We start from the raw sequence: 26497 nt of genomic DNA, 5'->3' as shown, positions 1-26497 counted from the left end.
GAGTTTCGCCACTAGTGGGCTAGAAGGGCAAAGAAGGAGGCGGGAAGGGAGGGAGGGAGGCCCCGCTGGCCCGCAAGGGTCAGGGGCGGGGCCCGGCGGCGGGCGCGGCCGGACGGGAGTTCCCCGGAGAAGGCGCTTGCCGACCGGGTCCGGGTGAGTGCGAGGGCATTCGCGCCTTCTCCCCAAGACTCGGGCCCTGCCAGTCCGTTACCCCCTACTCCACCTGAGTTCCGACGAGGGAACGGGTGCCACACCCCGGGAGGACCCGGGTGACCACCCCCAGGGTATACGGCGCCTGGACCTTCCCCTCCCCCTCAGTCCTGTTCGCGGGTGGGGAGTCTCCGTGCCCTCAGGAGACTCCACTGCCTTATCACTCCTTATTTCGCCCGAACCCGCCTTTCCCTCCCTTCCAGAGGGGACACTCGGGGATTATCCCGCTGCCCCAACCCCTTCCCTTAATCCGGGAATTTAGTGCTCAGACCCCGGCCCCCAACACAAACACTTCTCTCCTTTAGGGGACAAAGCTCGGGGCTCGTCTCCCTCCCCTGGATCCCTCCACAGTCCCCAGGCCTCCCCAATCTAGGGGACTCAGCGCGAAGACGTTGCTATGGACGACATTTTCACTCAGTGCCGGGAGGGTAACGCGGTTGCCGTGCGCCTATGGCTGGACAACACCGAGAACGACCTCAACCAGGGGTGAGCTGAGGCGACTGGTGGGTGAGAGGAAAGCCGGAGACCTGCCTCTCTCCCTAGTTTGGGGTGCTCAGCGGCTGACTTGCCATCTATTGTGATAAATGCCAAACACAGCCTGGGGGACTGTGGAGGGCCTCCACAGAGGAAGCAGTATTTGAACTGAATCTTGACAGATGAAGTTTCACTGGCAGAGGCTGCAGAGAGCTTTCTAGTCTCAGTGAACTGTAATGGACAAAGGCTAAGAGGCATGACACATAACGGAGAGTTACAGGAGATGGTCTGGAGTTCCATGTGGCTAGAGGATAGAAGACTTTCTGTGGGCCGAAGCATTGGGTACAAGTGGAGGACAGGAGATAAGGCTGGAGAAATCTGCAGAGGACAGTTAAGACCATGCAAGGGTATTTTGGCCATAATAAGGTCTTTATTCAAAGAACAAGGGTTTAAAACTGTGTAGTAATGTGAAATTGTCCATTTGTTAAGTATCATCTTGGAAGCTCGGAGTAGGTGGAGAGGAGGCAAGAGTGGATATCAGGAGATAATTGCTTAATCTCAGAAGTGATGAAGCTTCGACTAGTATGGGAGCAGCTTGAAAAAAGAGAAGTGATCAGATTCTAGAAATCTTTAGGAAGAAGAATTGATAGGACTTGGTATTGAAGTGGGGAAGTTCAGAGACAATGACTAGGGTTCTGGCTTGTACACTTGGGTAGATGATAGTTCCTTTTATTGAGATGGAGAAGACTGAAGGAAGATGATGAGTTCCATCCTGGACATGTTAAAGTTACGGTGACAGTGCTTCCATGTGGAAATGCTAAGTGCTGCTTATGCAGATTTCATGTTCAGTACAGAGATCTGACTTGGTGACACACATTTGGGAGATAATAGTGTGTAGATGATTACCTAAAGGCATGGGTGTGAAAGAGAGCCTCAGAAAAGCAGAAGACAAGAAGGCAGGGAGGAGAAGCTTGTGAGGTGCAACCAGAGGTTGAATGAGAAGCAGATATGTGTTAGTAAAACTGAGAGAAGAGAATGTTTCAATGAAATGGGAGTGGTCAACAGTAGTATAGGTTGCTGAGAGGTCAGGAACATGAACACTTTAAAGTAGCTAATATATATCCTATATTTTAGGATATATTTGATGATTTGGTGAGGGCCATTTCAAGGAAAAATTGGTGAAGAAACCAGACTATGTTGGGTTTTTTCATTTAAGGAAATGTACTCAACATATTCTATGCTTGGTGCTGGAGGCCCAGAATTAGACATCATCTCTGCCCTCCAGGTGGCAGACTTGTGGCAGGTTGAAAAGTGAATGGGAGTTGAGGAAAATAAAGTGAATGTAGACAAGTTGTTTAAAGTTGGCTGAGATGGAAAGGCAAGAAAAGCAACAGTGACAGTGATTTGGGGGGTAGAGGTGGTTGTTACTTTTTTAATTTTTTAAGGTTTGGCGAGTTGTTTTTAGGTTTGAGAGGTATGGATCACCTGTCTTAGTCTGGGCTTCACTGGTCCTCTTTAGGTTCTACACAATTTCTGCCTCATAACTTGCAAAGTACAATTGTTCCAATTTTCATAGAATTTTCAGAGGGTGCTTTGATAAGACAGTGAGCACCATTAGTATTTTGTTGATGAGGAAATAAAGGCTTAGGCAAAGCTGGCCTGGCATCCAGGAGGGCTCTTCACTGTCAAAAGGTGGAAGGGTGACATTAGTGAAACTGGAAGTCTTCGGTGCTTGGTTTGGGGGCCCAAGCTACATGTATGCTGGATATGAGGTGAGGGTAATTCCCTGCAGGCCTCCCTGGGATAGGAAGTCCAGGCCCTGAGGTGACAGGCCACCTTGACAGTTGGCAGAACCCTTGTGCCCATACTTTTGCCCTCAGGCTCTGGCCTGTCGTGGGGCCATAGGTAAGTTAGGGCACAAATTAAAGAGCTAGGGGCAGACCGACTGATAAGCAGGAGGAGTAATTGCTTCTAGGGGATCTGTGTGGACAGATGAGGGAAATCAGTAAATTGTAAGTTATTCCCTCCTATCCCCATCAGCTATGGGAGTGTCTGAATTTAAGGAGCCCATATGGGGTGGCCTGACTAGACCAGCTCCAGCCCCGCCTAGAGCCCCCCCCGGGAAGTGACCGCAGCACTAAGGCATCCGGAGGCTGCCAACCCAGACCACAGCCCGCCCCCTGCTCCGCCCCTTCAGCCGGGGACTGAAGGGGATTTCCTTTTATGGCCCCAGGCTGTCAGGCAGGCCCAGCTTCCACCCAATTGTGTGGTTTTTTTTGTTTTGTTTTGTTTTGTTTTATTTGTATACTTCTTTTTCTTTATAACACACATGGCCTTGAGGAAAGAAGAAAAGTCACGTACAGTTTTTTTCCCAAAGCAGCCATTCTTCATTTTCTTCCGGTTTCTGTGCTCAGGATTGCTATTAGGGGAATCCCTGTTTATATGATAGTTTGTTATCTTCCTCATCAATAATGACTTATCAAAAGCATTTCTCCTTTTCATTATAAAGCCCTCCAAAATGCCGTTTTAATTGCATTCCATTTTTAGATCTTAGTTTCAGTACCAGAGTCAGTTGGTAAACTTGCTCCCCTTTTCCATGAGTTGTAGACTTCTTTCTCTAGATAACACTCTCCCTCTGTTAACATACACTGAATACCTTCTGGCATCCAATCCCTCAAGAAACTTACAATCTAATAGACAAGACAGCCCAGTAACAGATTTTTATAAACTAGTGTGACAAGTGCTGTAGTAAGGGGATGTACAAGATGGATTGGAAGACAGAAAGGACCAAAGATATTGCAAAAGAGATGCAGGGGAAACCAGATGAAGAGTGCCACCATCTAATAAGATAGGGAGTGCCAGGGAAGAAAGGGTGGTGGGAGGTGGTGGTGAAGATAATGAATCATATTTTGGGCTTGTTGAGTTTGAGGTGCCCCTGGGTTATAAAGGTGGTAGTTTGTTGAGTCTGAAGTTCAGGGAAAGATCTGAATTGGACAGATTTGGGAGTTATTGGCATGGATAAAAATTGAACTCCTAGAAAGGTAAGGTTTCCCAGGGAAGGTATGCAGAGGACTGTCAGTTTCTCCTGTATTAAAGCCTCTGCCTCCATCCCATCTCCAGATCACTGACCATTGCCCCTTTCTCAAAGGGACGATCATGGCTTCTCCCCCTTGCACTGGGCCTGTCGAGAGGGTCGCTCTGCTGTGGTTGAGATGCTGATCATGCGGGGAGCACGGATCAATGTGATGAATCGTGGGGATGATACCCCCCTGCACCTGGCAGCCAGTCATGGACATCGTGATATTGTACAGAAGGTATATATGAACCCTCCCTCTGTCACCCATTTCATATACATGCCTTGAGGTCAGTCACAGGCACCATAACATGCAATTAAAAGTGCTCTTCTCCCTCCCCCCATGACCTAATACCCATCTCTCATTTGGGATTGACTGTGCCTTCTGCCTTTTCTGTCTGTCTCTCTGGCCATGGGACCAAGCTGCTACAGTACAAGGCTGACATCAATGCTGTGAATGAACATGGGAATGTGCCCCTGCACTATGCGTGCTTTTGGGGTCAAGACCAGGTGGCAGAGGTGAGGACTCAGGTCCCAAACACTGGGACGGGTGGGAAGCAAAATGTGAGCCTGAGTGGGAGATTCTGGAACACTCAACCCATCCTGTGAGTAATGCTGAGTGTTTAACACTCACAAGGTGTGTACTGTTATCTGTGTATTCCTGGCAGAGAGATAGCGGGACCCTTATCACAACTACCTTCTCATTCTAGGATCTGGTAGCTAATGGGGCCCTTGTCAGCATCTGTAACAAGTATGGAGAGATGCCTGTGGACAAAGCCAAGGCACCCTTGAGAGAGCTGCTCCGAGGTCTGCCCCACCCTCCTTCCAGCTTGTGTCCTTGTCTTGTTCCTTCTTGCCTGTCTCCTCCCTTCATTACCACAGCTTATGCCAAGACTGTCTTTCTTTCCCAGAACGGGCAGAGAAAATGGGCCAGAATCTCAACCGTATTCCATACAAGGATACGTTCTGGAAGGGGACCACCCGTACTCGGCCTCGTGAGTCACCATTGTGGGGGAAGGGGGTGGTAATAGAGAATAATCCTGGGCTCCTAGGGCTGGGTTAGGGGGAAACTGGACCTGACCTGCCCACACTCTCAGGAAATGGGACCCTGAACAAACACTCCGGCATTGACTTCAAACAGCTCAACTTCCTGGCGAAGCTCAACGAGAATCACTCTGGAGAGGTGACCCCTGTCCTTCTTGCCCCTCCCTCCCCATCTCCCACAAATTACCTGCTCTGCATCTGTTTTAAGTTTCTCCTCCTGTTAGTGGGCAAGGGAAGCAGTGGCCCTAGTAAATGCTTCCTAACCCCAACTTGTCCCTCAGCTATGGAAGGGCCGCTGGCAGGGGAATGACATCGTTGTGAAGGTGCTGAAGGTTCGAGACTGGAGTACAAGGAAGAGCAGAGATTTCAACGAGGAGTGTCCCCGGCTCAGGTGGGGCAAGGCCTAATCTGGAAGCTGCTGGTTTCAGGGAACCCTGAATAGCACTGAGAGGGAGATCGTTTTTGCTGGGTCTCAGGCAGGGACACTCTCCCCTCTCCCAGGATTTTCTCGCACCCAAATGTGCTCCCAGTGCTAGGTGCCTGCCAGTCTCCACCTGCTCCTCACCCCACCATCATCACACACTGGATGCCATACGGATCCCTCTACAATGTACTACATGAAGGCACCAGTGAGTAGAGTCTTGAGGTGGCAAAGGGTCGTTGGTGGCGGGGAGGGGAGAATGCATGGCATGAGCTTCTCCAAACTATTTGCTGCTTCCTCTTAGACTTTGTCGTGGACCAGAGCCAAGCTGTGAAGTTTGCATTGGACATGGCGAGGGGCATGGCCTTCCTGCACACACTAGAGCCCCTCATTCCACGGCATGCACTCAATAGCCGCAGTGTAATGGTGAGGCCACAAGTCTACTCCTGGCCCAGGCCCCCAGAAGCCCTCCTAGAACAGGACTTCCCTCCTTCCACATATGTATCTTCTCTTCCTCAGATTGATGAGGACATGACTGCCCGAATCAGCATGGCTGATGTCAAGTTCTCCTTCCAATGCCCTGGGCGCATGTATGCACCTGCCTGGGTGGCTCCTGAAGGTGGGTGAGGGCATTGTGTTGGGAGACAGAGATGGGCAAGCTCAGTAGTGGTGGACGAGTATAGACAGGACAGGACTGGCAGCTGGAACATATAAGTCCTGTCCCCCCAGCTCTGCAGAAGAAGCCTGAAGACACGAACAGACGCTCAGCAGACATGTGGAGTTTTGCAGTGCTTCTGTGGGAACTGGTGACACGGGAAGTACCCTTTGCTGATCTCTCCAACATGGAAATTGGCATGAAGGTGGGAGCAGAGCCACATACACTTATGTTGGGGGGATGATAGTGGTGGTGGCAATAATTGTGGGCTTGGGGTCTTCCCGAATTTGTTCAGATATACAGTAATCCTGTCCAAGAGCCATAGGCCTCTCCCTACATGACAAACTGAAGTTTTGAGGTTTATCTTGTTTTCCCTTGTGTTTGCAGGTGGCACTGGAAGGCCTTCGGCCTACCATCCCACCAGGCATTTCCCCCCATGTGTGTAAGCTCATGAAGATCTGTATGAATGAAGACCCTGCTAAGCGGCCTAAGTTTGACATGATTGTGCCTATTCTGGAGAAGATGCAGGACAAGTAGGGCTGAAAAGTCCCTGCCTAAAAACTCCAGGGGTATCAGGACACAGTTGGGGGAGTGCCCCTCCCCAAAGCAGCAGGCCTCTGGTTGCCTCCCCTGCCTCCAGTCATGGTACTACCCCAGCCATGGGGCCCATCCCCTACCCATATCTCTATTACTATGGCCCCAGAAGGGGCTGGGCTCAGAGCTTTGTTACTTGCCACACGGTGTCTCCCAGCATGGGAGGGATCAGCCTGCCTGTCACAATAAAGTTTATTATGAAAACAGGCTGGTGTGGGGATATGGGGGCAAATACATTTAGGTTGGGTGGCTCAGGTGAAGTAGTGCGGCTTCTTCACATTGATGCCATACTCGCTGAGGGCAGGGGTCAAGTCCTCCATGGTTAGAGTATACTTCCGGTCCTGAAGGAAAAGGGAAGAGCACCAGCTGAGCATAGGAATCCTAGATTTCAATCCCAGGTGGTTGACCCTGAGTAGGTCTTAAGCCTCCCATAGGACTTGGTTTCCCTAAAGAGGTTTCAGGATATGTTAAACCTCCGCTGCTGTGGGGGGTAATTACTGATTCAATGAGCTTCCCCTCACACCTTGCTCTTGCTTCGGGAGCTGCCAGAGGCTGTGCCCTTCATTTTGCAGTGCTGAAGGGCATCATTGGCAATATCTGAGATGAATTTCTGGGCAGCTAGGGAGATGAGCCGAATTCTGAAGAGAAAAAAACTGGTATGAGAAGAGGGGCAGCAACCTCCACACAAGCACCCAGAGCTCTAACCTGCCCAGGGTTTACTCACATGCGTGGGTCCGAGGCTTCAAAGCCAGCACGATTCAGATAGTAACCAGTCACTGCATCTGGGATCTGAGAAATCAATTGGACAACTGTCATTATTAGCCTTGAGCTACATTGGGCTGAGAGTGAGAAAAGGGTGAGGGAAACGGAGATCAGGGCTGGCTATCAAGAAGTTCACAGGGAGGGCAGAGGAGATAAATCGTGTTAAGAGCTGGGAGAAGAGCAAATACAAGAGAGCACTGGAACGACAGTTGGTGTGGCCAAAAGTTGGGACGACAGCAGGCCATATGGCCTCGTTCAGGCGAGAAGCCCACCGTAGGCGTGTAATCCTCCAGCTGCATCAGGAAGTCCACCAGGGGTGTGCTGGATACCACCGGCTTCACCTCTCCGTTGGCCGCGCTCGGCAGTACGTAAACTCCGTTAGACATGGCACCCTCCGGGGGCGCCGCGCCGCCCGCCGACACCGGAGCTAGAGAACCAACAAACTGAAAAAGGGAGGTGGGGGGCGCACGACCCTTGTGCCCTCTACTTTTACTCGCCGCAGGACCCCTGTGCCCTCTACCCTAATTCGCCGCCAAGCCCAGCCCAAGGCGCTTCCCTCACCCTCACCCGGCCCGGTCCTCACCCGCCCCGCGCCGCTCGGCCGGCTCCCCGGCTCGCGCCGCCACGGGTCCCGTGGCCCCAGCTGCGGCTCCAGCCCCGGGCCCCCCTGTTGTCCCTGCGGGGCTGGCCTTGTTCTCCGTGGCGGCGCTGGAAGGCAGCGCGGCGGAGGCCGAGACTGGGGGTGCCGGGCCCGGGACCGAGGCGGCGGAGGCAGGTGCCGCCTCGGGGTCCGCGCCGGAGCCGCTGCAGCTCATCGGGCCGGTGGGAGAGGCGGCGAACAGAGCCGCTTCCGCTTCCGCCCACGTTACGCACACACAAGGGTGACATCACACGCTTCACAACTCGCCCCTCCCACGGTATATTCTCTCTGTCCCTCCCGCGTTTCGCCTTCTCTCGTTGCCCATTGGCCAGTTACGTGAACTACGCCGAAGAGCGTAGGCCAACCCTGGAGAACTACGCAGGCCATGGACAGCAGGCTGACGTACCCCGCGGTACTCCAAAGTGGTACCTCGCGGTGCTCCACCGCGTTGGGAACCACCGTATTTTCGGGACTCCCTTTCGCTGGTCTGGAACATCCCATTCAGCTGACGCTCAAAACCTTGCATCGGCCAGACACCCTCGACCACGGGCTGCCTGCCTGTCAGCTTCCCTTCTAGTTCCCTCTTTCAGCTGTTAAGAGATCCTAGTGGAGTGGGAAGGCACCCGCTTCCCCTCTTCCGCCAACTGCCCAGAGAGGTGCGGGAAGCAGGAGGGCGGGACACAATGCTTCGGTAGATAAGAGGGATAGTTCGGCTTTGAGCAAACAGCATATTCAAAATGAAAACCAGTGAAAGCGTGGGGTTTTCAATTCAGCAAGCATTTATTGAGTTCCTGTTTGCCAACCCCCGAGCTGGAACCTGGGAATGCAACCTTAAGTAGGACAAGATTCTAGTCCCCTAGGCACCGATGGTCTTGGAAAGGGAGACAAATAAGTAAACTGGCAATTTCAGTACAATGTGATACTTGCAACACTAGAGGTAGGCACAGGGTGTGCAGTGCAAAGCAGGAAGGGAACTAAAATCTGCTGCCTACTCCAGTGTCCAGGCACTTCATCAATATTCTTCCATTTATTCCCTGATTATTCTGAGAGGCAGATGAGGAAACAGGCTCAGGGAGATAAAAGTATTTGCCCAAGACCCTCTGGTAGTACATATCAGAACCAAGAATCAAACAGGGGTGATTGCAAACATCTAGGAATTTTTTTTGCTATACTAAATTTTTCTCATTGAACCCCAGGGAACCGAAGAGTTCCACAAGAGAAGGTGACTTCTGAGTGTTTAGTCTTGAAAGAATCCTGGAAATTTACCAGGCAAAGGTGTAAGAGAGAACAGCTTGAGCAAAGGTTGGGGGTGGGAGGTTTATTGTGCAAGGGGAAGATAAGTAATTTGTTCCTCAGTCACAAATAGCAAGGAAGGGACCATGTCTCATGAACCATGATTAAAAAGCCTGAACTTTAGCCAGTCATTTTTAAAGGGTTTTGATCAAGTAAGTGACCTGATTGGATATCCATATTCTCAAAAGATAGTGTAGGGAAGGGCAGGAAGTGAGGACACTGTTTTTGTAAGGGCCTCCTGTTTAGAGGAGAGAGACTGTTTCAAACTAATGTAGTAGCAGTGGGGATAGAGAGAAGTGGTTGAGTCCCGATATACTTAGGAAATACAATTGGCAAAACTTATGGATTGATATAGATATACTTTACCTCTTAGTAGGTAGTCAGTAGGACTTGTTAATTGAAGGTGAGGGGAGGGATAAGGTAAAGGAAAAGGTAAAGGTAAAGGAAATAGGAGCCTAATATGACCCTTAAGTTTCTGGCTTGGTTTGAAGTAGCATAGTAGGAGTCACCAAGAAGAAAAAAAAAAAAAAAAAAAGAGGTGGAATAGTTTGGGGTTGGCAAGGAGGAAGATGAATTGTAGAGTATCAGACATCTTGTATTTGAGGTATCAATCACTATTGGATAGAGGTTGATTTAGTGGGACGGTGATGGCTGAGATTCCAGTGATTCGTTCTAGGGGACAATGGGTAGAGTGAGAAGAGCAAAAGACTAAGGATGGAGCAATGGTGAACACCAGCATTCAACAAGTAAGCAGAAAAAGAGAAGTCCATGATGGAGAAAGACAGTAATAGTCACAGAAGGAGAAGTTAAGTCCTGAAAGCTAAGGAAGGATAGGGAGTGGGCAATGATGACAGAGAGCCCATAAAGTAAAATCAAGAAGTATGTAATGGATGAAGCAGCAAGCAAGCAATTGTTTCTCATTGTCAGAGGACAGAGTACCCGATTAAAGCAGAGGTCTCATTGCAATGGACTACGGAGTGAACATGAAGTGAAAAGTGCACACACTGTGGACAACCTTTGGAAAAGCCAGGTTGAGAAGAGAAAGAGATGGGGCACCCTGAAAAGTACTGGTTATAGCATCTTGCAGGGGAACCAGAGGCATGAGTAGGGAGATCTAAGTATGATGGAGCATGGTAGGGTTGGAAGTCAAGTCAAGCTCACAGCATTACAGGGTTAGGGAGGTAAGCTGTCTGCAGCAGTCAACAGTTGAGGACTCAGCAGGGTTTCCAACAGTGCAGAATAAGGGACCTAGCCACTAGCTGCAGGGCAGGGGACAGGCCGGATCTCCTGGCAGGAAAGGGTCAGGGGTTGAGTAATGTCTTCAGCAGAGCTGGGAAGTTGGGTGTTCCCCAGCCTGTCACAGGATCCCAGCCAGGACCAGAGCAGAAACCCTGACCCTCTACCTCTTCATTTAGACAGGACAGATGACAGCCACGGGTCACCTAGGGAGGAAATGGGCATCAGATCTGGACCTGCTGGTTCCAGTATTGCCAAATCGTACATCCTCACCCTGTACTCACATCCCTGAGGCTCCCCCGCCCCATCAAAACTGCCCCTAAATTCATCTTAACATTCCCCATACTCATATGAAAACACACACCCTCCCCTACCACACTCACGTCAAAGAGTCCTGCCCCACGTTGTTGGTAAAGCCTTGGGTTGAGAAAGCCGAGAGGGGGACGACCATTGAGTATTCTGTGCTCATTTACCAGAGATAGGAGCCCTCCAAAAACTGGAGTGGAGGCCTGTAAGGGAGGGTAAAAGTAGAGGTCAGAGGTTGAGAGAGATTGGACTATTGGGAGGTATGTCTGAAAGAATCAGAGGTCTTTAAAGAGTCTGGGGTTCTGGGTACAAGGTCCTGGGAGTATGGGATGAGGACAGTTTCCTGAGTGGGGATTTAGAGCCAGGCTGATTCTCACCGAGGTGCCAGATACCCATGGAATGGGCACTCTGTTGCTGACCACCCAGTAGCCATCAGAGAGGGCAGCCACATCTGGGTAGGCACGGCCACTGGCATTGAAGTAACTGGATGGTGGCAGATGGGGGCTGGAGCTCAGGAACTGGGCTACTGCTTCCTCCTGAATGGCATAGTTGAATGAGTATTGGCCTGTGGCCTGCCCATTAGTTTGCTGAACTGAGTGAGGCTCTCTACCACCACCACCTACCCATCCACACAAACATAAACATACCTGGTATGAAGGCTGTGGGAACACATTGCTGAAGCCACCACCACTGATATAGTCAACAACCTCGTTTGTGATGGAGAAGGGATTCTGGAAGGATGTGCCTCCTACTGTGGTGACATAGGGGCTGAGGGCAGAAGACAGCATTCAGATCACAGGGAATCCAAGAGGAACTTCAAGATGTGTGAGTATGGATGGGTATAGACTTGGTCTTGCTGGAGGGATCAGACTCCACGGAGAAGCATGTACCTGGGGTTGACTAAGAGGTTTTGAGCTCTAATGGCATAGCCTGAGATTGGCCACCCATTTCTCTACAGAGCACAAGCCAATTCTTCCCCTAAATGCCTGGGGACTGGGGAAGAGGAACACTTGGGGGTTGGGTCTTACTCAGGAGGTGGGGAGCCTGGAACCTACAGGAAGAAGAGAGGGGAGTGTAGCAACTACAACTGGGGCAGGTAAAGCTGAGGACTGAGCAACAAGGGGACCTGGTGGAGTCAAGGCAAGGATTCCAGATCATGAGGTCACAAGTGAAAGGCTGGTGGTCACAGTTAAGTGGTAGGCTGGGTGCTTACCTGGAGGCAGGGAAGCTGGGACGGAACTGGTGTCTTCCAGAGACAGACCAACACCCAGCCCCACTGTCACCTGGGAGAGAGACCAGGTTTAGCTCTCAGACCTTGGGATGTGGGTTCAGAAATCAGAGTGGAAATTCAGGTGTCAGTCATTGCTATGGGAGGTCACAGGTCCCTACTGAGGGTCTGAGTTCAGATTATGGGCCAGCGATCAGGCGCAAGGGTCACTGTGAGGTCAAAGGTCTCAGGTTGGCTGGGTAGGGATCTAAGTTTAGGGTAAGAGGTCACCTGAGGCAAAGAGCAGGGTAAGACCCCGAGCAGCAGCCTTCATGAACTCAACATTGACCCGCTGGAGGTAGCTGCTGCTGAGGGAGTCCTCATCATCTCCATAGCTCACGGTGTGCACGTATGGCAGGGCTGACTCATTACTGAGCAGCAGGAGCCACTGTAGGAAAGGCTCTTGTGCCTTATGCCGGCCTGAATTTATGGGTGGAGGGTAAGGGGTGGGGGACAGGGGAAGAGGACAAAGGTAATCATGGTGGGGAGGGTTGTCAGGATCTCCCTCCAGCTCATGGGCGTTCCTTGAGGCAGCTGGGATCAGTGCCCCCTCCCCACCCTCCTCCCCACCAACCAGTCCCCTTGGCAGTACCAGGGTTACTATAGACCCAGGTGGAGATGTTGGCACCAGCACTCATCAGGTACTCCACATCTAGACTGGCCTCGATCCCAGCCATGCCCCGGCCCTGTTGTCCAACCACGCGGGCTACTGATGTCTGGTGTACAAAGCTTCTACCAAAGAGGCGCATGAACTCAATCAGGTCTGCTTCATGGAAGTACTGCTCCAGGAACTACGGAAGGAGTCAGAGCAGGGGTCGTGGGTCAGAGGATACAGTCCCAGATCACAGGCCAGGGAGTGACGGCCTCAGGGGTTAGAGGCAGAAGGCAAGAAGACCCAGGGTGGTAAGGCACTGAGGACACCTTGGGGAGGCTGTGAGGACCCTGGGGCTGTCCGCATGGCTCACCTGGGCACAAGCCTGGCTGTTGTTGGTGGTTCCAGATCCCACGTCTTGTGCTGTTAAGTTGTATCGCTCACGGAGCACAGATGGGGTCACCCCCAGATGCAGGCCAACAGTTCCTGCCACCTGTGGCTCAGGGCGCTGCCTCAGGGATGATGTGGGGGGAAAGCGGTGCAGTCCCCCCACTGTGGAGAGGGATCAAGCTTGAGAAGGAGATCTCATAGATTCCAGTCCTCACTTTACCACTAACCCCACCCCAAGCCCCCCAAGGCCTGTAAATTTATGTAGCCCCTGGCCCTGTCCCAACCCCCAGCAAACCCACTGGGTGTTACCAAAGTCCACATGGGGTGCCAAGGCCTGTGGGAGCTGGTAGGGATGTGGGGACCTTACAACATAGGTCTCTGCAGGTCCCCCCACATAGCGATGAAACTTGGCCCCAGAGAGCAGCAGCTCTGCCTGCCTGGAGATCAGAGATCAGACAACAGAGGTCAGAAAGCATGGAACAGAGCAGGGGAGCCTGTCTGAGCATCACGGGGCAGCCAGTCATCTCATCATGCACAAGGCAGCTTTCACCCACAAGCACCCAGCAAGCACTCGGCTCCCTCCCACTGGAGTGACTTGTCCCTCCAGATAGGATGATTGGTACCCTCCAGGGGCAATCGGTCCCTCTCACCGGACAGTCAGCCAGCAAGTCAGAAAGTCCTCTGTGGTCACTGATTGACAGTTCTGGGCTCCAGCTGCCAAGAGCCATTTCTGGACTGTATGGAGTGTGAGTGGTGATGGCCGGACCAGTTCAGCCACGTCCTCTAGGGTCAGGTATTTTCCTGTAGGAATTCAGAAGAGGCTCTTCCCTTCATTCATTACTTTCCCATTGCCTTTCTGACCAGGACCTGGAGCCTAAGCAGGTTCTTGAGGGATGAGTAGGAATCTTCCCATAAAGAAAGAGGAGGAGGGTTGTGCAGGTACAGGGTATATTTGCAGAACAGGGAAAGAAAAGACTGGCAAGACTTAAAATGCCATGGCCAGAAGTATGGATTTTACCCTAAAGGCCAGTAAGTTGCAAATGCTGCACTTTAGTATGCATTGCCATGATAGTGAAACATAATAACAAGGTTAATAAATTTAAAGTTTATCTCCAGTAACATTTTTCAAAACCTTTGGAGTCAGTTATAAGATATCTAATTTAGCTCAGATCTTCATACTTGTTGATTTTAAGCTTACCATGATGGTGGACCTGAGCCCTGCTGCCCCTCCCCAACAGCCATGATGGGCTTTAGGCAGGGAAGGACAGAATCCAGCTTGACCATTGGACAGACTGTTTTGGAGCAGAGTGGGGAGTGAAGTGAAGTGCAGGAGACCCCAATCAGGGGACTGGGCAGTTGTCCAGATGAGAGAGAAACAACTGAGATGGTGGCGATGGGGGTGCCACCAACCCCTATTCCCATGGGGGATGCAGAGAACTGGGCTAATGTAGGGCTATTCAGGAGTTGGAACTGACAGCCTTAGTGTCCAAATAAATGAGGGAACGGAGGTGGCCTGGGAAAGAGGAATTTGAACTGATGAGCACATATTTGCACTATATGCTACTTCCCCATTTGTCTGAATTGGAATCCAGATTTGGTCACAAAGCCTGCGTTCTTAACCACATCCATAATTTTTAGATCTGTTGCCTGAACAACATCAGTGTAAAGATTCGGGGCAGACAATGAGTTAGTTTTGGACAGTTAAGTTCTAGTTCACTTTTCCATGCAGAAACCCTTCAATGACAGCCACTGACATTCACCTGCCCCATATTACCTCCGTGATAGGCACTGAGCATGACCTCGACGTGATCTGCACCATCCCATGCCCAGCCCAGTCCTGTGCCCCCCACCGCATGCCACGTCCCACCCCCAGACCGAGCAGGCACCGTAGCGAGGAGAGGCAGGATCCGACACAGCCTGCACCAGCTCCGAGAGTCTCTCCAGGTTCTGCTGTCTCAGGGCAAAAGTGAGACTCAGCTCTTCCTCGGGGTCTGCGCGGCCCAGGGGCACCCAGCCTAGGGGCAGTCTGCAAGGCCAGGGGTCAGGGGATAGGGTCACGGCCTTGGTTAGGGTAGGGATGGGAAATATTGGTCATGGAAAGTTCGAGAATAGGGACTGAGACCTTAGGTAGGATCCCAGGAGCAGATATGGATCCCAGGAGGTATATGGTGGGAGAATGACAAGGGATGAGGCAATGAAGTGGGTACCAGGAGCTGTTAAGGGGGTGAGGGAGGCAGGAAAAGGGACAGTGGGTGCAGGACAGGGCATGGGGAGAGGGGGAGTCTGAGCAAAGTCACTCACGTCCACCGCTGGTCAGGCTCCGGGCTGTAACTGCATCTGCCAGTGACGATAAGGGCAAGGAGCCCTAGGAGGCTGCAGGGGCAGAAGGTGGGATTCCTCAGGAGCTGGGCTGTCATTATGTTCCCATCCCCTAACATGCACTCTTCGATCCCCGTCTCCCAGAGTCCCCTTGATTTCTCACCAAGCTCTGAGCCCCATTTCTTCTCTCGGCAGCTCTGCTGTCACGTGACAGATCACATGTCCCCTACATTCCACTGCCACTCCTCCGCCTAGCGGTGGTGCTAGCTCCTCCCTCGGATGGGTGGTCCTGAGTTCTGGAGAAAGGATGGGACTGCCTTTTGGGTTCTCCCTCTTTGGCCTGTCGGGCACTAGATAAGCCTGGAGCGGCCCACCTCCTGCCTGAGTGCTGTGGGCACGGTGGGGAATTTCCACCGGGAGTAGGGAGTGGTTGAGAGCCTGGGCTCTGGAGGCCCACAGAGCAGGGTTCTTCCTTGCTTTGTTATCAGAAACTAACTTAACTTCTCTGAGCATAGGTTTCTTCACTTATAATATGGAGATTTTCATATTAAAACTGATCTACCTCATAGCATTGCTGTGAAAACCCACACTGAGAAAAAGCAGGCATTTAAATCGCCAGCAGAGCCTGACATGAACAAAGGCTCAAGAAATGAGTTCTTATAGTGTAAATGGATAGCTGCCCAGAGAAACAAACCACTTGGCTGCTCTCCTATCTGCCCCCATCCCCTTTAAGACCCTCAGACCTGGAGATTATCATCCCCAAGATCCCTCCCACCCAGCCCTTCCCTCTGCAAGCTGCTTTGCTCTCAGTCCACCTGCCCACCTCAGGGGAAAGGTGGACTGTACAGAGGGATGGTCAGCCTCAGGCTAACTGCTGAGCAACCAACACTATCCCCACCCTAGAAGCCCCTCATGTCCACCACCTCTCTTTGCTTCCTCAGGTGCTCAAAACTTTGTGCCAGGTGATTTCCAGTCATTCCCCAGCCCCCTACAGCCCCCAGAGAGCAGAGCCGGAGGCTGGGTACAAACTGCAGTTTATTAAGGCTCCAGAGTGAGAATTGGCACTTGGTTCTGGGCAGGGGCAGGGGTGTCAGTGGAACCCAAAGGAAGTGGGCCCAAATCGGTTGAAGGGATCTCCCCCACCCCCCAATAAATAAAGTATCAGCTCCATCCTGGGGCTCTGGCGCAGAGGAGGAAGCCCTCACTGAGGAGAACCCAGGGCTGCTGCCTCCTCCATGTTTCTCCCCACACTGGATCTGGCCCCAGGTGAGTGTCCCAACAGGCCTCTGTGGTGCTGGTGCTCTGAGGGGCTGGGAAGAGGTGGAACCTGCGCCCACTGGAGGAGTTTGGGATGGGGAGCTAGGGCCTGGGGGTGGCCTCCTCCTCTGTGGCCAATCATGGTCCGAGGCTGCCCAGGGCAGGCTCAGAGTGGGGCCTGCATTGGGGATACTGTGCGCATCCCAGGTCGGGGCCCAGCCTGGGCCACAGCTAGATGTGCAGCTCTGTGTCCTCAGGTGGCTCCAGGCTGGATTCTGTGCTGAGGGCCGAGGCTGAGGGGCCCTGAGCCACTCCAAATGGCGAGACAACGGGTGAGCGAGCAGCCAGCGGAGATAGCGAGGGCGAGAAGCTGGGGGACATGGCCGCTGAGGACAGGGAGCCTTCATGACTGATAGGGGAGCGGTGAGAGGCTGGTGGGAAGATGGCCCGGGCTGCGGCTGTGCTGGCTGGCTTGGGGGGCACAGACTTGGCTCCTGGGTGGGCCACAGCAGTAATGAGGGGTGGGGGGTCAATTCGGGGAGCTGGGAGACATGGCCGAGCTTCATCCTTGAGCCGAGCAATCTCTGTGAAGACACTGGCCAGTGGCTGGAACTGAGGGCACCAGCTCAGCAGGTAGTCCCAGTTATAGCTGCCACGGAGCTCTTCCTCGCCAGCCACAATGGCCGTCAGTGCGCCCGCCACGCAGGGTTTGCCATCTGCTGGGAAGCCATAGTCCCCCGTGGGTGCAGGGCTCAGACCACAGCCCCCAAGGAACGCTGTGGTGGTGGCCGGGGGTCCCTCCTCTCGGTACAGAGTGGCTCCTGCACCTGGCAGCAGCAGCCCTGCCTTGCGGCCCTTATACCAGGTGTCAGGGGCGGGTGGCTCACAGGATGTGTCGCTCAGCCCGTCTGCATCCTGCTGGATGCCGGAATCAGGGCCCCGGGCAGCCAGGGAGGAGGCCACACTGGCCACACGGGGGAACTCATTGATCATGCGGATCTCGTCATCTTCTGCAGCTTCTGCTGAGCCTCGGCCACTTGAGTGTGAAGGGTCCAGGGAGCCACCACGGGGATAGGGTCCCCCAGCTCCTGGCCCACCATAGCTGGGCAGAGTCTGGTGATACAGGTGCTCTGAAGGTGGTGGGCTGGGTGGCTCCCGGCCCAGCTTCTGCAGAGAACCACTGGCCAGGGGCGCAGACTGTGACATTGGGCCAGGAGCCGCCTCAGCCTTGCGGCTTCGTGCTCGCACCAGCCCCAGGACCAGGGCTGCCAGGGCAAGCACCACCACAACCCCCAAGGAGGCTGCCACAGCCCCCACCAGCAGCAGGTTGAGGTCAGGCGCCAGGCCCAGGGCAGTGTGGGTGATATCCACAGTCACAGGTACCGTGGCACTCCGGGAACCCGGCAGTGGGCCCCGTGCCACCACCTCCAGCCTCAACTCGCGCGGTGCCTCACGCCGGGTCCGGGACCCACCCCCAGAGGTACCCGTCCCACTGCCCGGTGCCCGGCTGTCCACCCGCAGGTACAGGGCACCTGTAGTCTGGTTGATGCCAAAATAGGGGGAAGAGGTGGCAAGAGAATAAAGCACCAGGCCATCAGCACCTCCATCCTCGTCTGTTGCCTGCACGTGACCCAGGCTGTGGCCACGCCGGGCACCTTCTGGCACTTGGAAGTGGAAAGCTGGAGCCAAGAACACAGGGTCATACTCATCCTCACCCGTCACCAGCACTGACACAGTGACTGAGGCGGAGAGATTTCCTGCATCAGCAGCACCCACCAGCAGCCGGAAGCTTCCTGTGTGCTCATAGTCAAAGGGCACTCGTGCCCGCAACTCTCCTGTTGAGCTGTTCAGTGCGAAAGCCTCTCGACCCTCAGTTCCTGGCCCGGCCTCCAACAGGCTGTAGCGGAGCCTCCCGAAAGCCCCAGCATCTGCATCAATTGCGTGCAGGGTGGTGACAAGAGTGCCTGGGGGCTGGTTCTCGGCCAGGCTGGTGCTGAGCAAGCTCAGAGGGAAGGCTGGGCCATGGTCATTCACATCTTGGACCTCGATTACCACGGGTGCCAGAGCAAAGTGTGCCCCGGCCGGGTCAGCAGCCTGCACTACAAGCTGGTGTCGGGCCTCGGTCTCACAGTCCAGGGGGTGGGCCAGACGCAAGGCACCCGAGCCCTCATCCAACTCAAAAAGCCCCGAAGGGTCGCCTGAACTGACGGTGAAGCGCACGAGGCCATGAGGGCCAGGGTCAGCATCGGAGGCCTCCACATGCAGCAGCTCAGCTCCAACAGGCGTGTCTTCAGGGACTGCCACACGGTAGGATGCTTGGGTGAAGACAGGTGGGTTGTCGTTGACATCTAGCACGGTGACGGTGACTGGCACAGCTGAGCTGAGGGGTGGCTGTCCCCGGTCAGTGGCAGCCACGGTCAGATTGTATTGGGTCATGCTCTCGAAGTCCAGAGGCTCAAGCAGCACCAGGCAGCCCAGAGTCTGGGGACCTGGTCCACCACCCTCCCCAGCCTCAGCCAGCCGGGGTTCCAGCTGGAAGACTTGGCCCCGGTTGCCACCGACGATGCTGTAGTCCACAGCGGCATGGGTGCGGCTTCTGTCGGCATCTGTGGCTTCCAGGGTGAGCAGGGTGGAGCCAGGGGGCAGATCCTCAGTCACAGCCACACGGTAGTGTGGCAAAGTGAAGCTTGGGGCGTGGTCGTTCTGGTCCTGCAGCTGCACATGCACTGTGGCTCGTGCTGCCCGGCCTGGCACCCCATGGTCTCGTGCTTCCAGCACCATGTCCACCACTCCTGACCCCTCATGGCCAAAGGCCACTGTTCCCGCTGTCATGAACAAGGTCCCTAAAATGAGAAGGGAATGGAGAGAGACAGGCATTCAGCAGAGGCTGTGGGGGAGCAGGAAGTGAACCTTCAGAGTCTAGGAAACAGCCTCTGAGGTCAGACTCCAGGGAGTGGCCTCAGTGCTGTGAGATCACGGAATGGCATCCAGGCCTCAAAACTCAGGGAGCAACTTCTAGACTTAAAAGGCTTATAAAAGTCAGAGAGGAGAAAATATCCTCCCCGGGTCAGAGACACAGGAGTTCAAGATTTTGGGCAGTAAGTTCTAGGAAAGAGGTCAGAATATGGCCTGACACAGTAAAAAATTAGGGGTCAGACCCCAGGAAAGACGCACCGTTGTTGGGATCGACACTGAAGCCCTCAGCTGGGGACGCCAGGTGGTAGGAGATGTGACCATTGGCACCCGAGTCCCGGTCAGTGGCAGAGACGGAGAGGATGGCACTGCCTGGGGGCGTATGCTCAAGTAGAGTCACCTGGGGTGTGAAGAAAAGTGTTCACTGCCAAGGTGTCCAGCTGCCCTGCTGCCCACCCAGCCTGCGATCTGGAGCTCAGTTCCACGAGGCCCACTCGGAATCCAGCTTGGAGCCCATACTCCTCAGCATTTGAATGAGAACTGCCCACCTTCCCCCGTTTCTGGGCACAGGATGCAGAACCTGGACACAGTTCATGAGACTTAGAGAGGCTGCTCTGAGATGGGGCCTTCCCGTCCCCAGGCCAGCTCTAAAGTCCAGTCCACCCCAGCTGCTTCTAGCCTGATCATTTCCATCCAAATGGAACAATCCTGGGCCCAGGTGTGCAGCTGTCCGGGGATGACAGTACCTGGTAGAGACTTTGGGAGAAGGCAGGTGTGTTATCATTGGCATCCTCCACGAGCACTGTGAGGTTAGCACGGCCCTCGTGAGGCCCGTCATGCGCCAGCAGCTGCAGGTGGTAGTGGTCACGCTGCTCGAAGTCTAGAGGGCTCATGAGGGAGATACGGCCCCCGTAGCGGCCAATGCTGAAGGGATCCTGGGGCCCAGATGGACTCAGCACATACCACAGCACTGGTCCCGAGTCGACATCATTCCCTGTTACCTGTGCAATCTCTGAGCCCAACAGTGCATCTGTAACACACAGGATAAAGGTGTCTGGTGTGGTCCAAGGCACCCCTGGAGCCCCAGGGTAGGGAAATGGGGCCTCCCTGCCACCTTTGTACCTCTCACTTAACCCAGCCCTCACCTTCGGGCACTCGGAGCTCCCAGGGCTGGGGGATGGTGGGGCGGTTGTCATTGGTGTCGATGACCATCACTGTCAGGGTAGCTGAGCCCACCAGGGCTGGGCTTCCTCGGTCTGTGGCCATCAGTACGAGCCTGGACACAGAGCACAATCAGGGAGGGGCCCAGGGATAAGGGGGAAACCTGGGTAGGGCCAGGAGGACTCAGGGCAGAGCTTGGGGCTGGAGGGAACTCAGGGCCTGGCCTAGGGTTTGAGGGAGACTCAGGGCAGGGCTTGGAACTGGGCGGACCCAGATGGGGTCTTGGGCACTGTGGGGCCAGGCCTCACCGTGTTTCGGCCCAGATCTCACGGTCCAGGATGGCTGTGGTAGTGATAGTGCCTGTGGCTGAGTCCACGTGGAATAATCCCCGTGCTGGCTGGGAGGCGGCCAGACTGTAGGAGATCTGTCCACCAGAGCCTTGATCCCGGTCATCTGCCTCTACCTGGTGAGGGTAGGAGGCTGCTAGGCACTGGTCTGGCCACAGACAAGTCCAGTCAGCCCCTGTTCCCATCCTCCCATCACACTCCACACCTGCAGCAGGGGCCCCTCCAATGGCCGGGACTCAGGCAGGAAAGCCACATAGTGGGGCCGCAAGAAGCGGGGAGCATTGTCATTGGTATCCTGTAGGGTGAGGGTCAGAACTGAGAAGGCAAAGGCTCCTCCACTCTCTGCCTGTAGCACCAGTCGCAGCCGTGGGTTTGCCTCAAAGTCTAACCCGTCTGCTGAGCGGACTGTGATGGCACCTGGGGGGAGGCAGAATGCATTGGTAACAGCCTCCTTGCTTACCCTAGAGCCTCCCTCTCAGGCCCCTCACTCAAGGCAGCCCTCCCCCATCAGTCTCCTCTGTCCCAAAGAACCTGTCTCCTCATCGAGCCCCTTGCTCCTGCCCCTTACCTGTACTAGGCTGGATGGAGAAAGTTCCTCTTTCATTCCCACTGAGAATGCTATAGGTGATCAGTCCATTAGAGCCCCCCACATGGACAGCCTTGGGAGAGACAACGGGAGTCCCTGCAGAGAGAACAGTATTGGATGGACTGTGAGCACCAGACTGGGGGAGCTTGAGGGACATTTTCAGTGTGTAGCCCCAGCCCATGCAGGGACACAAAGCTGAGAGACGTGTTTGGAGACCTACCTGGGGGTGCATTCTCTCGGAGCACAGCCTCGCTACTAGCTCGGGGAAAGCGGGGTCCACGCTCAGACTCCCCCTGCAGCCCAACAATGACCACGCCAGTGGCAGAGCGAGCTGGACGGCCAAGGTCAGTGGCCACGATGAAGAGGACACGATCCTGGGGTCCCAGGGCTACAGGGGAGCGGGCCACACGGATTTCACCAGTGTAAGAGTCCACAGTGGTGCCAGGTGGTGGTGTGCCTGCCAGCCGGTACAGGATGGAGGCATTGGCACCAGCATCACGGTCTTCAGCACGTAGTGTGGCCAAAGCCAGGGTGGGGGTGTTGAGGTTGGGGCCTGGGCGAGGCAGGCGCAGCCGCAGGGGACTGGCAGGGAAGGTGGGTGCATGGTCATTGACGTCACGCACAGTGATGGTGACAGGCACTGTGGTGCTCAGAGGCCCAGCAGCTGCACCATCCACTGCGCTCACGGAGAAGGCATAGCTGGGACACTGCTCTCGGTCCAGGGCTGTAGCTGTGCGCAGTTCCCCAGAGCCTGGCTCTAGCAGGAAGGCGCCTGCTGTACCCGCGCCCAGGTAGTAGGTCACACGGCCATTGGCCCCCGCATCAGGGTCATGAGCCTGTAGCTGCAGCAGCAAGGTCCCTGCGGGAGCATCCTCAGGCACCTCCACAGAGTAGGCTGGCACAGGGAAGGCTGGAGCATGGTCATTGGCATCCAGCACTGTCACTGTCACAAGCAGAGTGGCACTGAGAGCTGGCTGGCCCCCGTCCCGGGCCTCTATCTGCAGCTGGAATGCTGGCTCCACCTCCCGGTCTAGAGGCCTCATGGTGCCGAACTCTCCAGAAGCTACGTCTAGGATAAAGGCTCCTGACGTGTCCCCATCTGCAGAGAAGGGCAGCCCATGGGGGCAGGGGTGATTTACAGTGAACCGTAGAGAGAAAGGGAGGGAGAGAGGAATTGGGAGAAAAGTAGAGCAACAGAAATAGACAAAGAAAAAGATGAAGGAAAAGAGAGAAACCCCAGGAAGTAAAGAAAGATATTATAAAGCACTATTTTCAGAGTGTGGTCTAGAGACCCCTAAGAACTTCTGAGACCCTTTCGGGGAGTCCATGATTTTAAAGCTATTTTCATAGTAATACTAGGACATTATATGCCCTTTTCATTCTTAGTATTTCACAATTATGCAGTGGAGTTTCCTAGATGCTACATGACGTGATGTATTATTGGAATGTGTGCTTATGTATTGTGTATTCTAGAAAAACTCTAGTAGGTTTAGAGCACAAATACGTGTTTCCAGAGATTCACCCAGTTTGTGCTTTTACTGGCTACCTTCAGTTATACCTGCTATAATCTCTGCAATCTCATTATTGTGCAGTCGTTATTCAAAAATTTTGTGTCCTTATGCCTATGCAGAAATATGGCAAGAAGTGGACTTCACTGCAATGCTATAAAATTTTTTTTCTCAGTTTTAATATCTAATACAATAAATATTGATTGATAGAAGCTGCACACACAAAAGCTCTTTGGGATTCTCAATAATTTTTAAGAGTGTTAAGAGGTTCTGAGACAAAAATGTTTGAAAATAACTGCACTACAGGGATAGATGCATGAGGGAGGACAAGAAAAGAAACAGGAAGCTAAAAACAGAGACATAGGGGGAGCTAAAGAGTTGGAGAGGCATAGAAAGAGATACCCAGAGACACAGATACATGCATGAAAGAAAAAAGAAGTGGAAGGCAGAGGTGGGGGGAAGCAGACCCAGACACACTGACTGAGGTTGACATAAGTCAACAAGGAGCAAGAAGAGGACAAGAACTGGGCAAGTGGGTGCTGAGTTAGTGGATATGGGACAGTTCTTACCCAGGATGCGGTACTGCAGCTGCCCATTGGCTCCCACATCAGGGTCAGAGGCCCGCAGTGTGGTAAGAGTTTGGGGTTCCTGGCCCTCAGGGACCTCCAGGGAGAGGTGGGTACTCCCAAAGGTTGGGGCATGGTCATTCTCATCCTCCACAGCCACCCGCACTGTGACATGGGTCAACAAGGTGGGTGAGCCCCTGTCCTGGGCATACGCTGTGGGAAAGCAAAGTCAATGAGCTCTAGCCTGCTCCCATCCCACAGGGAAACCCACACTGCATTAATGCTTACACTTGTTCACCAGGTGCATACACAAAGCAGAAAATGTCCATCTTTCCATACCCCCCAGGCACTCACAAGTTTGCACATGTAAATTTGAATGTGTCTGAAAATGTCCCCCTCCCCACCAATCCTTTGTGCATGCAACATGTGTCCTGGATTGGTGGTGGTGTGACAGAAAAGGCACTAAATGAGGTATCAAAAAATCTGGGTTTGAGTCTCACCCCTGCCACTTCTAAGCTGTGTTAGCTTGAGCAAGTCACTTAACCTCTCTGACACTCATTATCAGTATGCCTTCCTGTTAAATGGCTGTAGTGTAACCTGAGAGAGTCTTGGGATAGCTGTGACATGCATTTGAGAGTTTGTGTGGTCAAGATGGTGATAGCCTTGATGTCAGTTCACCATGCACCCTGCCAAACTCTTTACTTTCAAAAAGGGTCCAAAAATTTAACAGGAGCTGTGTTGTAATAGGTGGAAACTTCTAGAAAGTAGCACGTTGGGCGTTTTGCCCATGTAACACTGTTGCTTTCAACTCCTTGCACTCTTGTGGTCCTGTCATCCTGTACCTGTCAGGTTGATCTCCTCCTGCTCCTCCCGATCCAGGGCCCGAAGAGTTGTGAGAACTCCAGTGTCTGGGTCTAGAGAGAAGCTTTCTCCAGAGATGCCTCCATAAGTCACTTGTCCATTGGCTCCTGAGGAAGGGAAACATAGGAAGAGATCAGAGGCTAAGTATACCTTTGCTTGCCCCAGTCCATCCCTCTCAATTCATCTCCCAGGACTTACCCAGGTCTGGGTCGGTTGCCTGCAGAGTGAGCAGAGATGTGCCAGGTGGGCTGTTCTCGCGCAAGAGGACCCTGTACTCCTGCTGCTGGAAAGCTGGTGCCTCGTCATTGACGTCGGCAACACTGACAGTTAGGAGCTGCGTGGCTGAGCGCGGCGGGGAACCATGGTCTGAAGCCACCACGGTCAATACGTGTTCAGCTCGCTGCTCGCGGTCCAAGGGCCGCACCACCGACAGTGCTCCTAAATAGGCAGGTTGGAAGGAAACCTCAACACTCCTTCCATATCAGTATTCTCCTCACCCCTATCCCAGGCTCAGCTCTCACCAGTGCTGGAATGTAGCCGGAAGTGGCCGTCCCCGCCAGCTGCCAGGCGATAGGATACGCGTGCGGCCTCGCTCAGGTCCGGGTCCCGGGCTACGACGTGCAGTGCCACAAGCCCAGTTGGCTGATCCTCAGGGAGGCGCACATGTGAAGGCGAGGCGAAGACCGGCGCATTGTCATTCTCATCGGTGACGAATACGCGCGCGGAGACGCGCGCTGCGCGGCGGCGGCTGGCGTTGGCGGGCCGGTCGGTCGCTTCAACCAGCAGCAGCAGCGCGGGTGTGTTCTCCCGGTCCAGGCCGCGAGGAGCGCTGAGCGCCCCGGTGCGCGCGTCCAGGCGAAGCGCGGGCACGGGCGGCTCCTGGCGCAGTAGGCGGTAGCGCACGTCGCTGTTGGGACCTGGGCCGTCGGCGTCCGACGCGCGGAACGTGTACAGCGCGGCGCCAGGGTCCGGGTTTTCGGGCAGCGCCAGCGCCAGCGGGTCGCGCGCAAAGGCGGGCGCATGCTCGTTCTCGTCCTGCACGCGTACCTGGACTCGCAGCAGCCGCGCGCCCGCTCCTCCCGCCCCCTCGGCGCGCACTGTGAGCGCGCGCCACGCCGGGCCCGCCTCGAAGTCCAGGGGTCTCGCCAGGTACAGACGCCCTGAGGCCGCGTCCAGCGCGAAGGTGCCCTCGGGGTCGGCACCGCCCACCAGTGTATAGGTGAGTGCGCCCACTCCCGCCGCCTCTGGCGGCGCCACCGAGCCCAACAGGGAACCGGGCTGCAGCCCCTCGTTTGCGGTCACGGTCAGCACCACAGGCACCGGCGCCGCCGGGTCCGGCTCAGCAGGATCCGGCTGGGGCTCGGCGGAGCGAGAAGAGAGAAGCACCTGTTGTGGAAGGGAAGGAGGAAGAAAACAGAACTTGTGTAAAAGATCACGCGTCTCCCATGAAGCTGGAGCTACTGGAGGGGGTCCACAGCAGCCGCGAAGGGGAAGTGGGCAGGCTGTAGGAAGGGCAGCCATACCTGCACCAGCAGCTGGAGGCTGGCGCTTCGAGGAGGGCTGCCTTGGTCGTGAGCGCTTACGGTCAGCACGTAGTGGGGCCGCTCGGCTCGGATCAGGGGTGCTGCTGTGAGCAGCTCCCCAGAGTGAGAGTGCAGCGAGAAGAGCTCTGAGCCAGGACCTGGAGATGGGTAGAGGAAGGGTGATGCTGAAGCCCCAGAGGCTGGCAGGCCACAGGGGCATGCTATCACCCGCCAACTCTCTTCTCTTCATCCCATACCCGTTAGCGTGTACAGGATGGTCCCGTTCTCCCCCTCATCTGGATCCCTGGCCTGCAGAGTTGTCACCAGAGTTCCTGGAGGCACACGGTCTGGTACCTGTTGGAAACACAGCTCATCTATAGTTGTCTCCTCCTGTTCTTGAGACAACTCGGGATTGAGTCTTCCTCTCCTACATGCAGGCAGAATCCCTTCTTTGTTCTCCACAGCACTCACCCGTCTCTACACCTACAGCTCTGTGGGG

The 26497-nt window shown here is 54.4% G+C and overlaps 4 protein-coding genes across 5 annotated transcripts in view; 1 reads left to right on the top strand and 3 right to left on the bottom strand.

Moving 5' to 3' along the window:
• Nucleotides 1–26: 26 nt before the first annotated feature.
• On the top strand, nt 27–6677 carry ILK (integrin linked kinase). 2 transcript variants are annotated; one of them, XM_037840180.1, is made up of 13 exons: nt 27–153; nt 516–696; nt 3833–3998; nt 4181–4276; nt 4468–4564; nt 4669–4752; nt 4855–4940; nt 5083–5192; nt 5303–5430; nt 5527–5648; nt 5742–5841; nt 5952–6082; nt 6265–6677. In XM_037840180.1, the coding sequence occupies exons 2-13, from the start codon at nt 608–610 to the stop codon at nt 6412–6414; spliced, it is 1359 nt and encodes a 452-aa protein (XP_037696108.1). In that variant the 5' UTR covers nt 27–153; nt 516–607; the 3' UTR covers nt 6415–6677. The 2 variants fall into 2 exon arrangements, with proteins under 2 accessions (XP_037696108.1, XP_037696109.1); XM_037840181.1 differs by having other exon boundaries at nt 149–284.
• Nucleotides 6645–8092, bottom strand: TAF10 (TATA-box binding protein associated factor 10). Its single transcript, XM_037840182.1, has 5 exons — nt 7817–8092; nt 7506–7660; nt 7196–7260; nt 6995–7109; nt 6645–6812 (listed from the first exon to the last, which is right to left on the bottom strand). Exons 1-5 carry the CDS (start codon nt 8046–8048, stop codon nt 6723–6725), a joined length of 657 nt encoding a protein of 218 aa, XP_037696110.1. The 5' UTR covers nt 8049–8092; the 3' UTR covers nt 6645–6722.
• Nucleotides 8093–8634: 542 nt separating this feature from the next.
• On the bottom strand, nt 8635–15522 carry TPP1 (tripeptidyl peptidase 1). The gene is made up of 13 exons (XM_037840729.1): nt 15440–15522; nt 15259–15330; nt 14844–14983; nt 13608–13758; nt 13267–13394; nt 12941–13119; nt 12568–12766; nt 12207–12395; nt 11922–11991; nt 11356–11476; nt 11086–11244; nt 10786–10911; nt 8635–10608 (listed from the first exon to the last, which is right to left on the bottom strand). Exons 1-13 carry the CDS (start codon nt 15454–15456, stop codon nt 10468–10470), a joined length of 1692 nt encoding a protein of 563 aa, XP_037696657.1. The 5' UTR covers nt 15457–15522; the 3' UTR covers nt 8635–10467.
• Nucleotides 15523–16618: 1096 nt separating this feature from the next.
• The window catches only part of DCHS1 (dachsous cadherin-related 1), a 35552-nt gene continuing 25673 nt past the window's right edge, over nt 16619–26497 (bottom strand). Inside the window, exons 8-21 of the mRNA XM_037840175.1 lie at nt 26256–26352; nt 25999–26156; nt 24997–25861; nt 24674–24913; nt 24457–24582; nt 23618–23827; nt 21761–22639; nt 21523–21636; nt 21160–21371; nt 20916–21070; nt 20592–20722; nt 20193–20476; nt 19708–19846; nt 16619–19376 (exon numbers count right to left, since the gene is read on the bottom strand). Of these exons, the coding sequence (XP_037696103.1) occupies nt 16765–19376; nt 19708–19846; nt 20193–20476; nt 20592–20722; nt 20916–21070; nt 21160–21371; nt 21523–21636; nt 21761–22639; nt 23618–23827; nt 24457–24582; nt 24674–24913; nt 24997–25861; nt 25999–26156; nt 26256–26352 (6222 nt within the window). The 3' untranslated portion in view covers nt 16619–16764. The remainder of the gene's footprint in view (nt 19377–19707; nt 19847–20192; nt 20477–20591; nt 20723–20915; nt 21071–21159; nt 21372–21522; nt 21637–21760; nt 22640–23617; nt 23828–24456; nt 24583–24673; nt 24914–24996; nt 25862–25998; nt 26157–26255; nt 26353–26497) is intronic.

Source organism: Choloepus didactylus, chromosome 6 (genome assembly GCF_015220235.1).
Source record: "Choloepus didactylus isolate mChoDid1 chromosome 6, mChoDid1.pri, whole genome shotgun sequence".
In the NCBI taxonomy this organism is placed as follows: domain Eukaryota; kingdom Metazoa; phylum Chordata; class Mammalia; order Pilosa; family Megalonychidae; genus Choloepus; species Choloepus didactylus.
The sequence above is the reverse complement of the archived record's forward strand: the minus strand, read 5'-3'. Positions and strand labels throughout refer to the sequence as shown.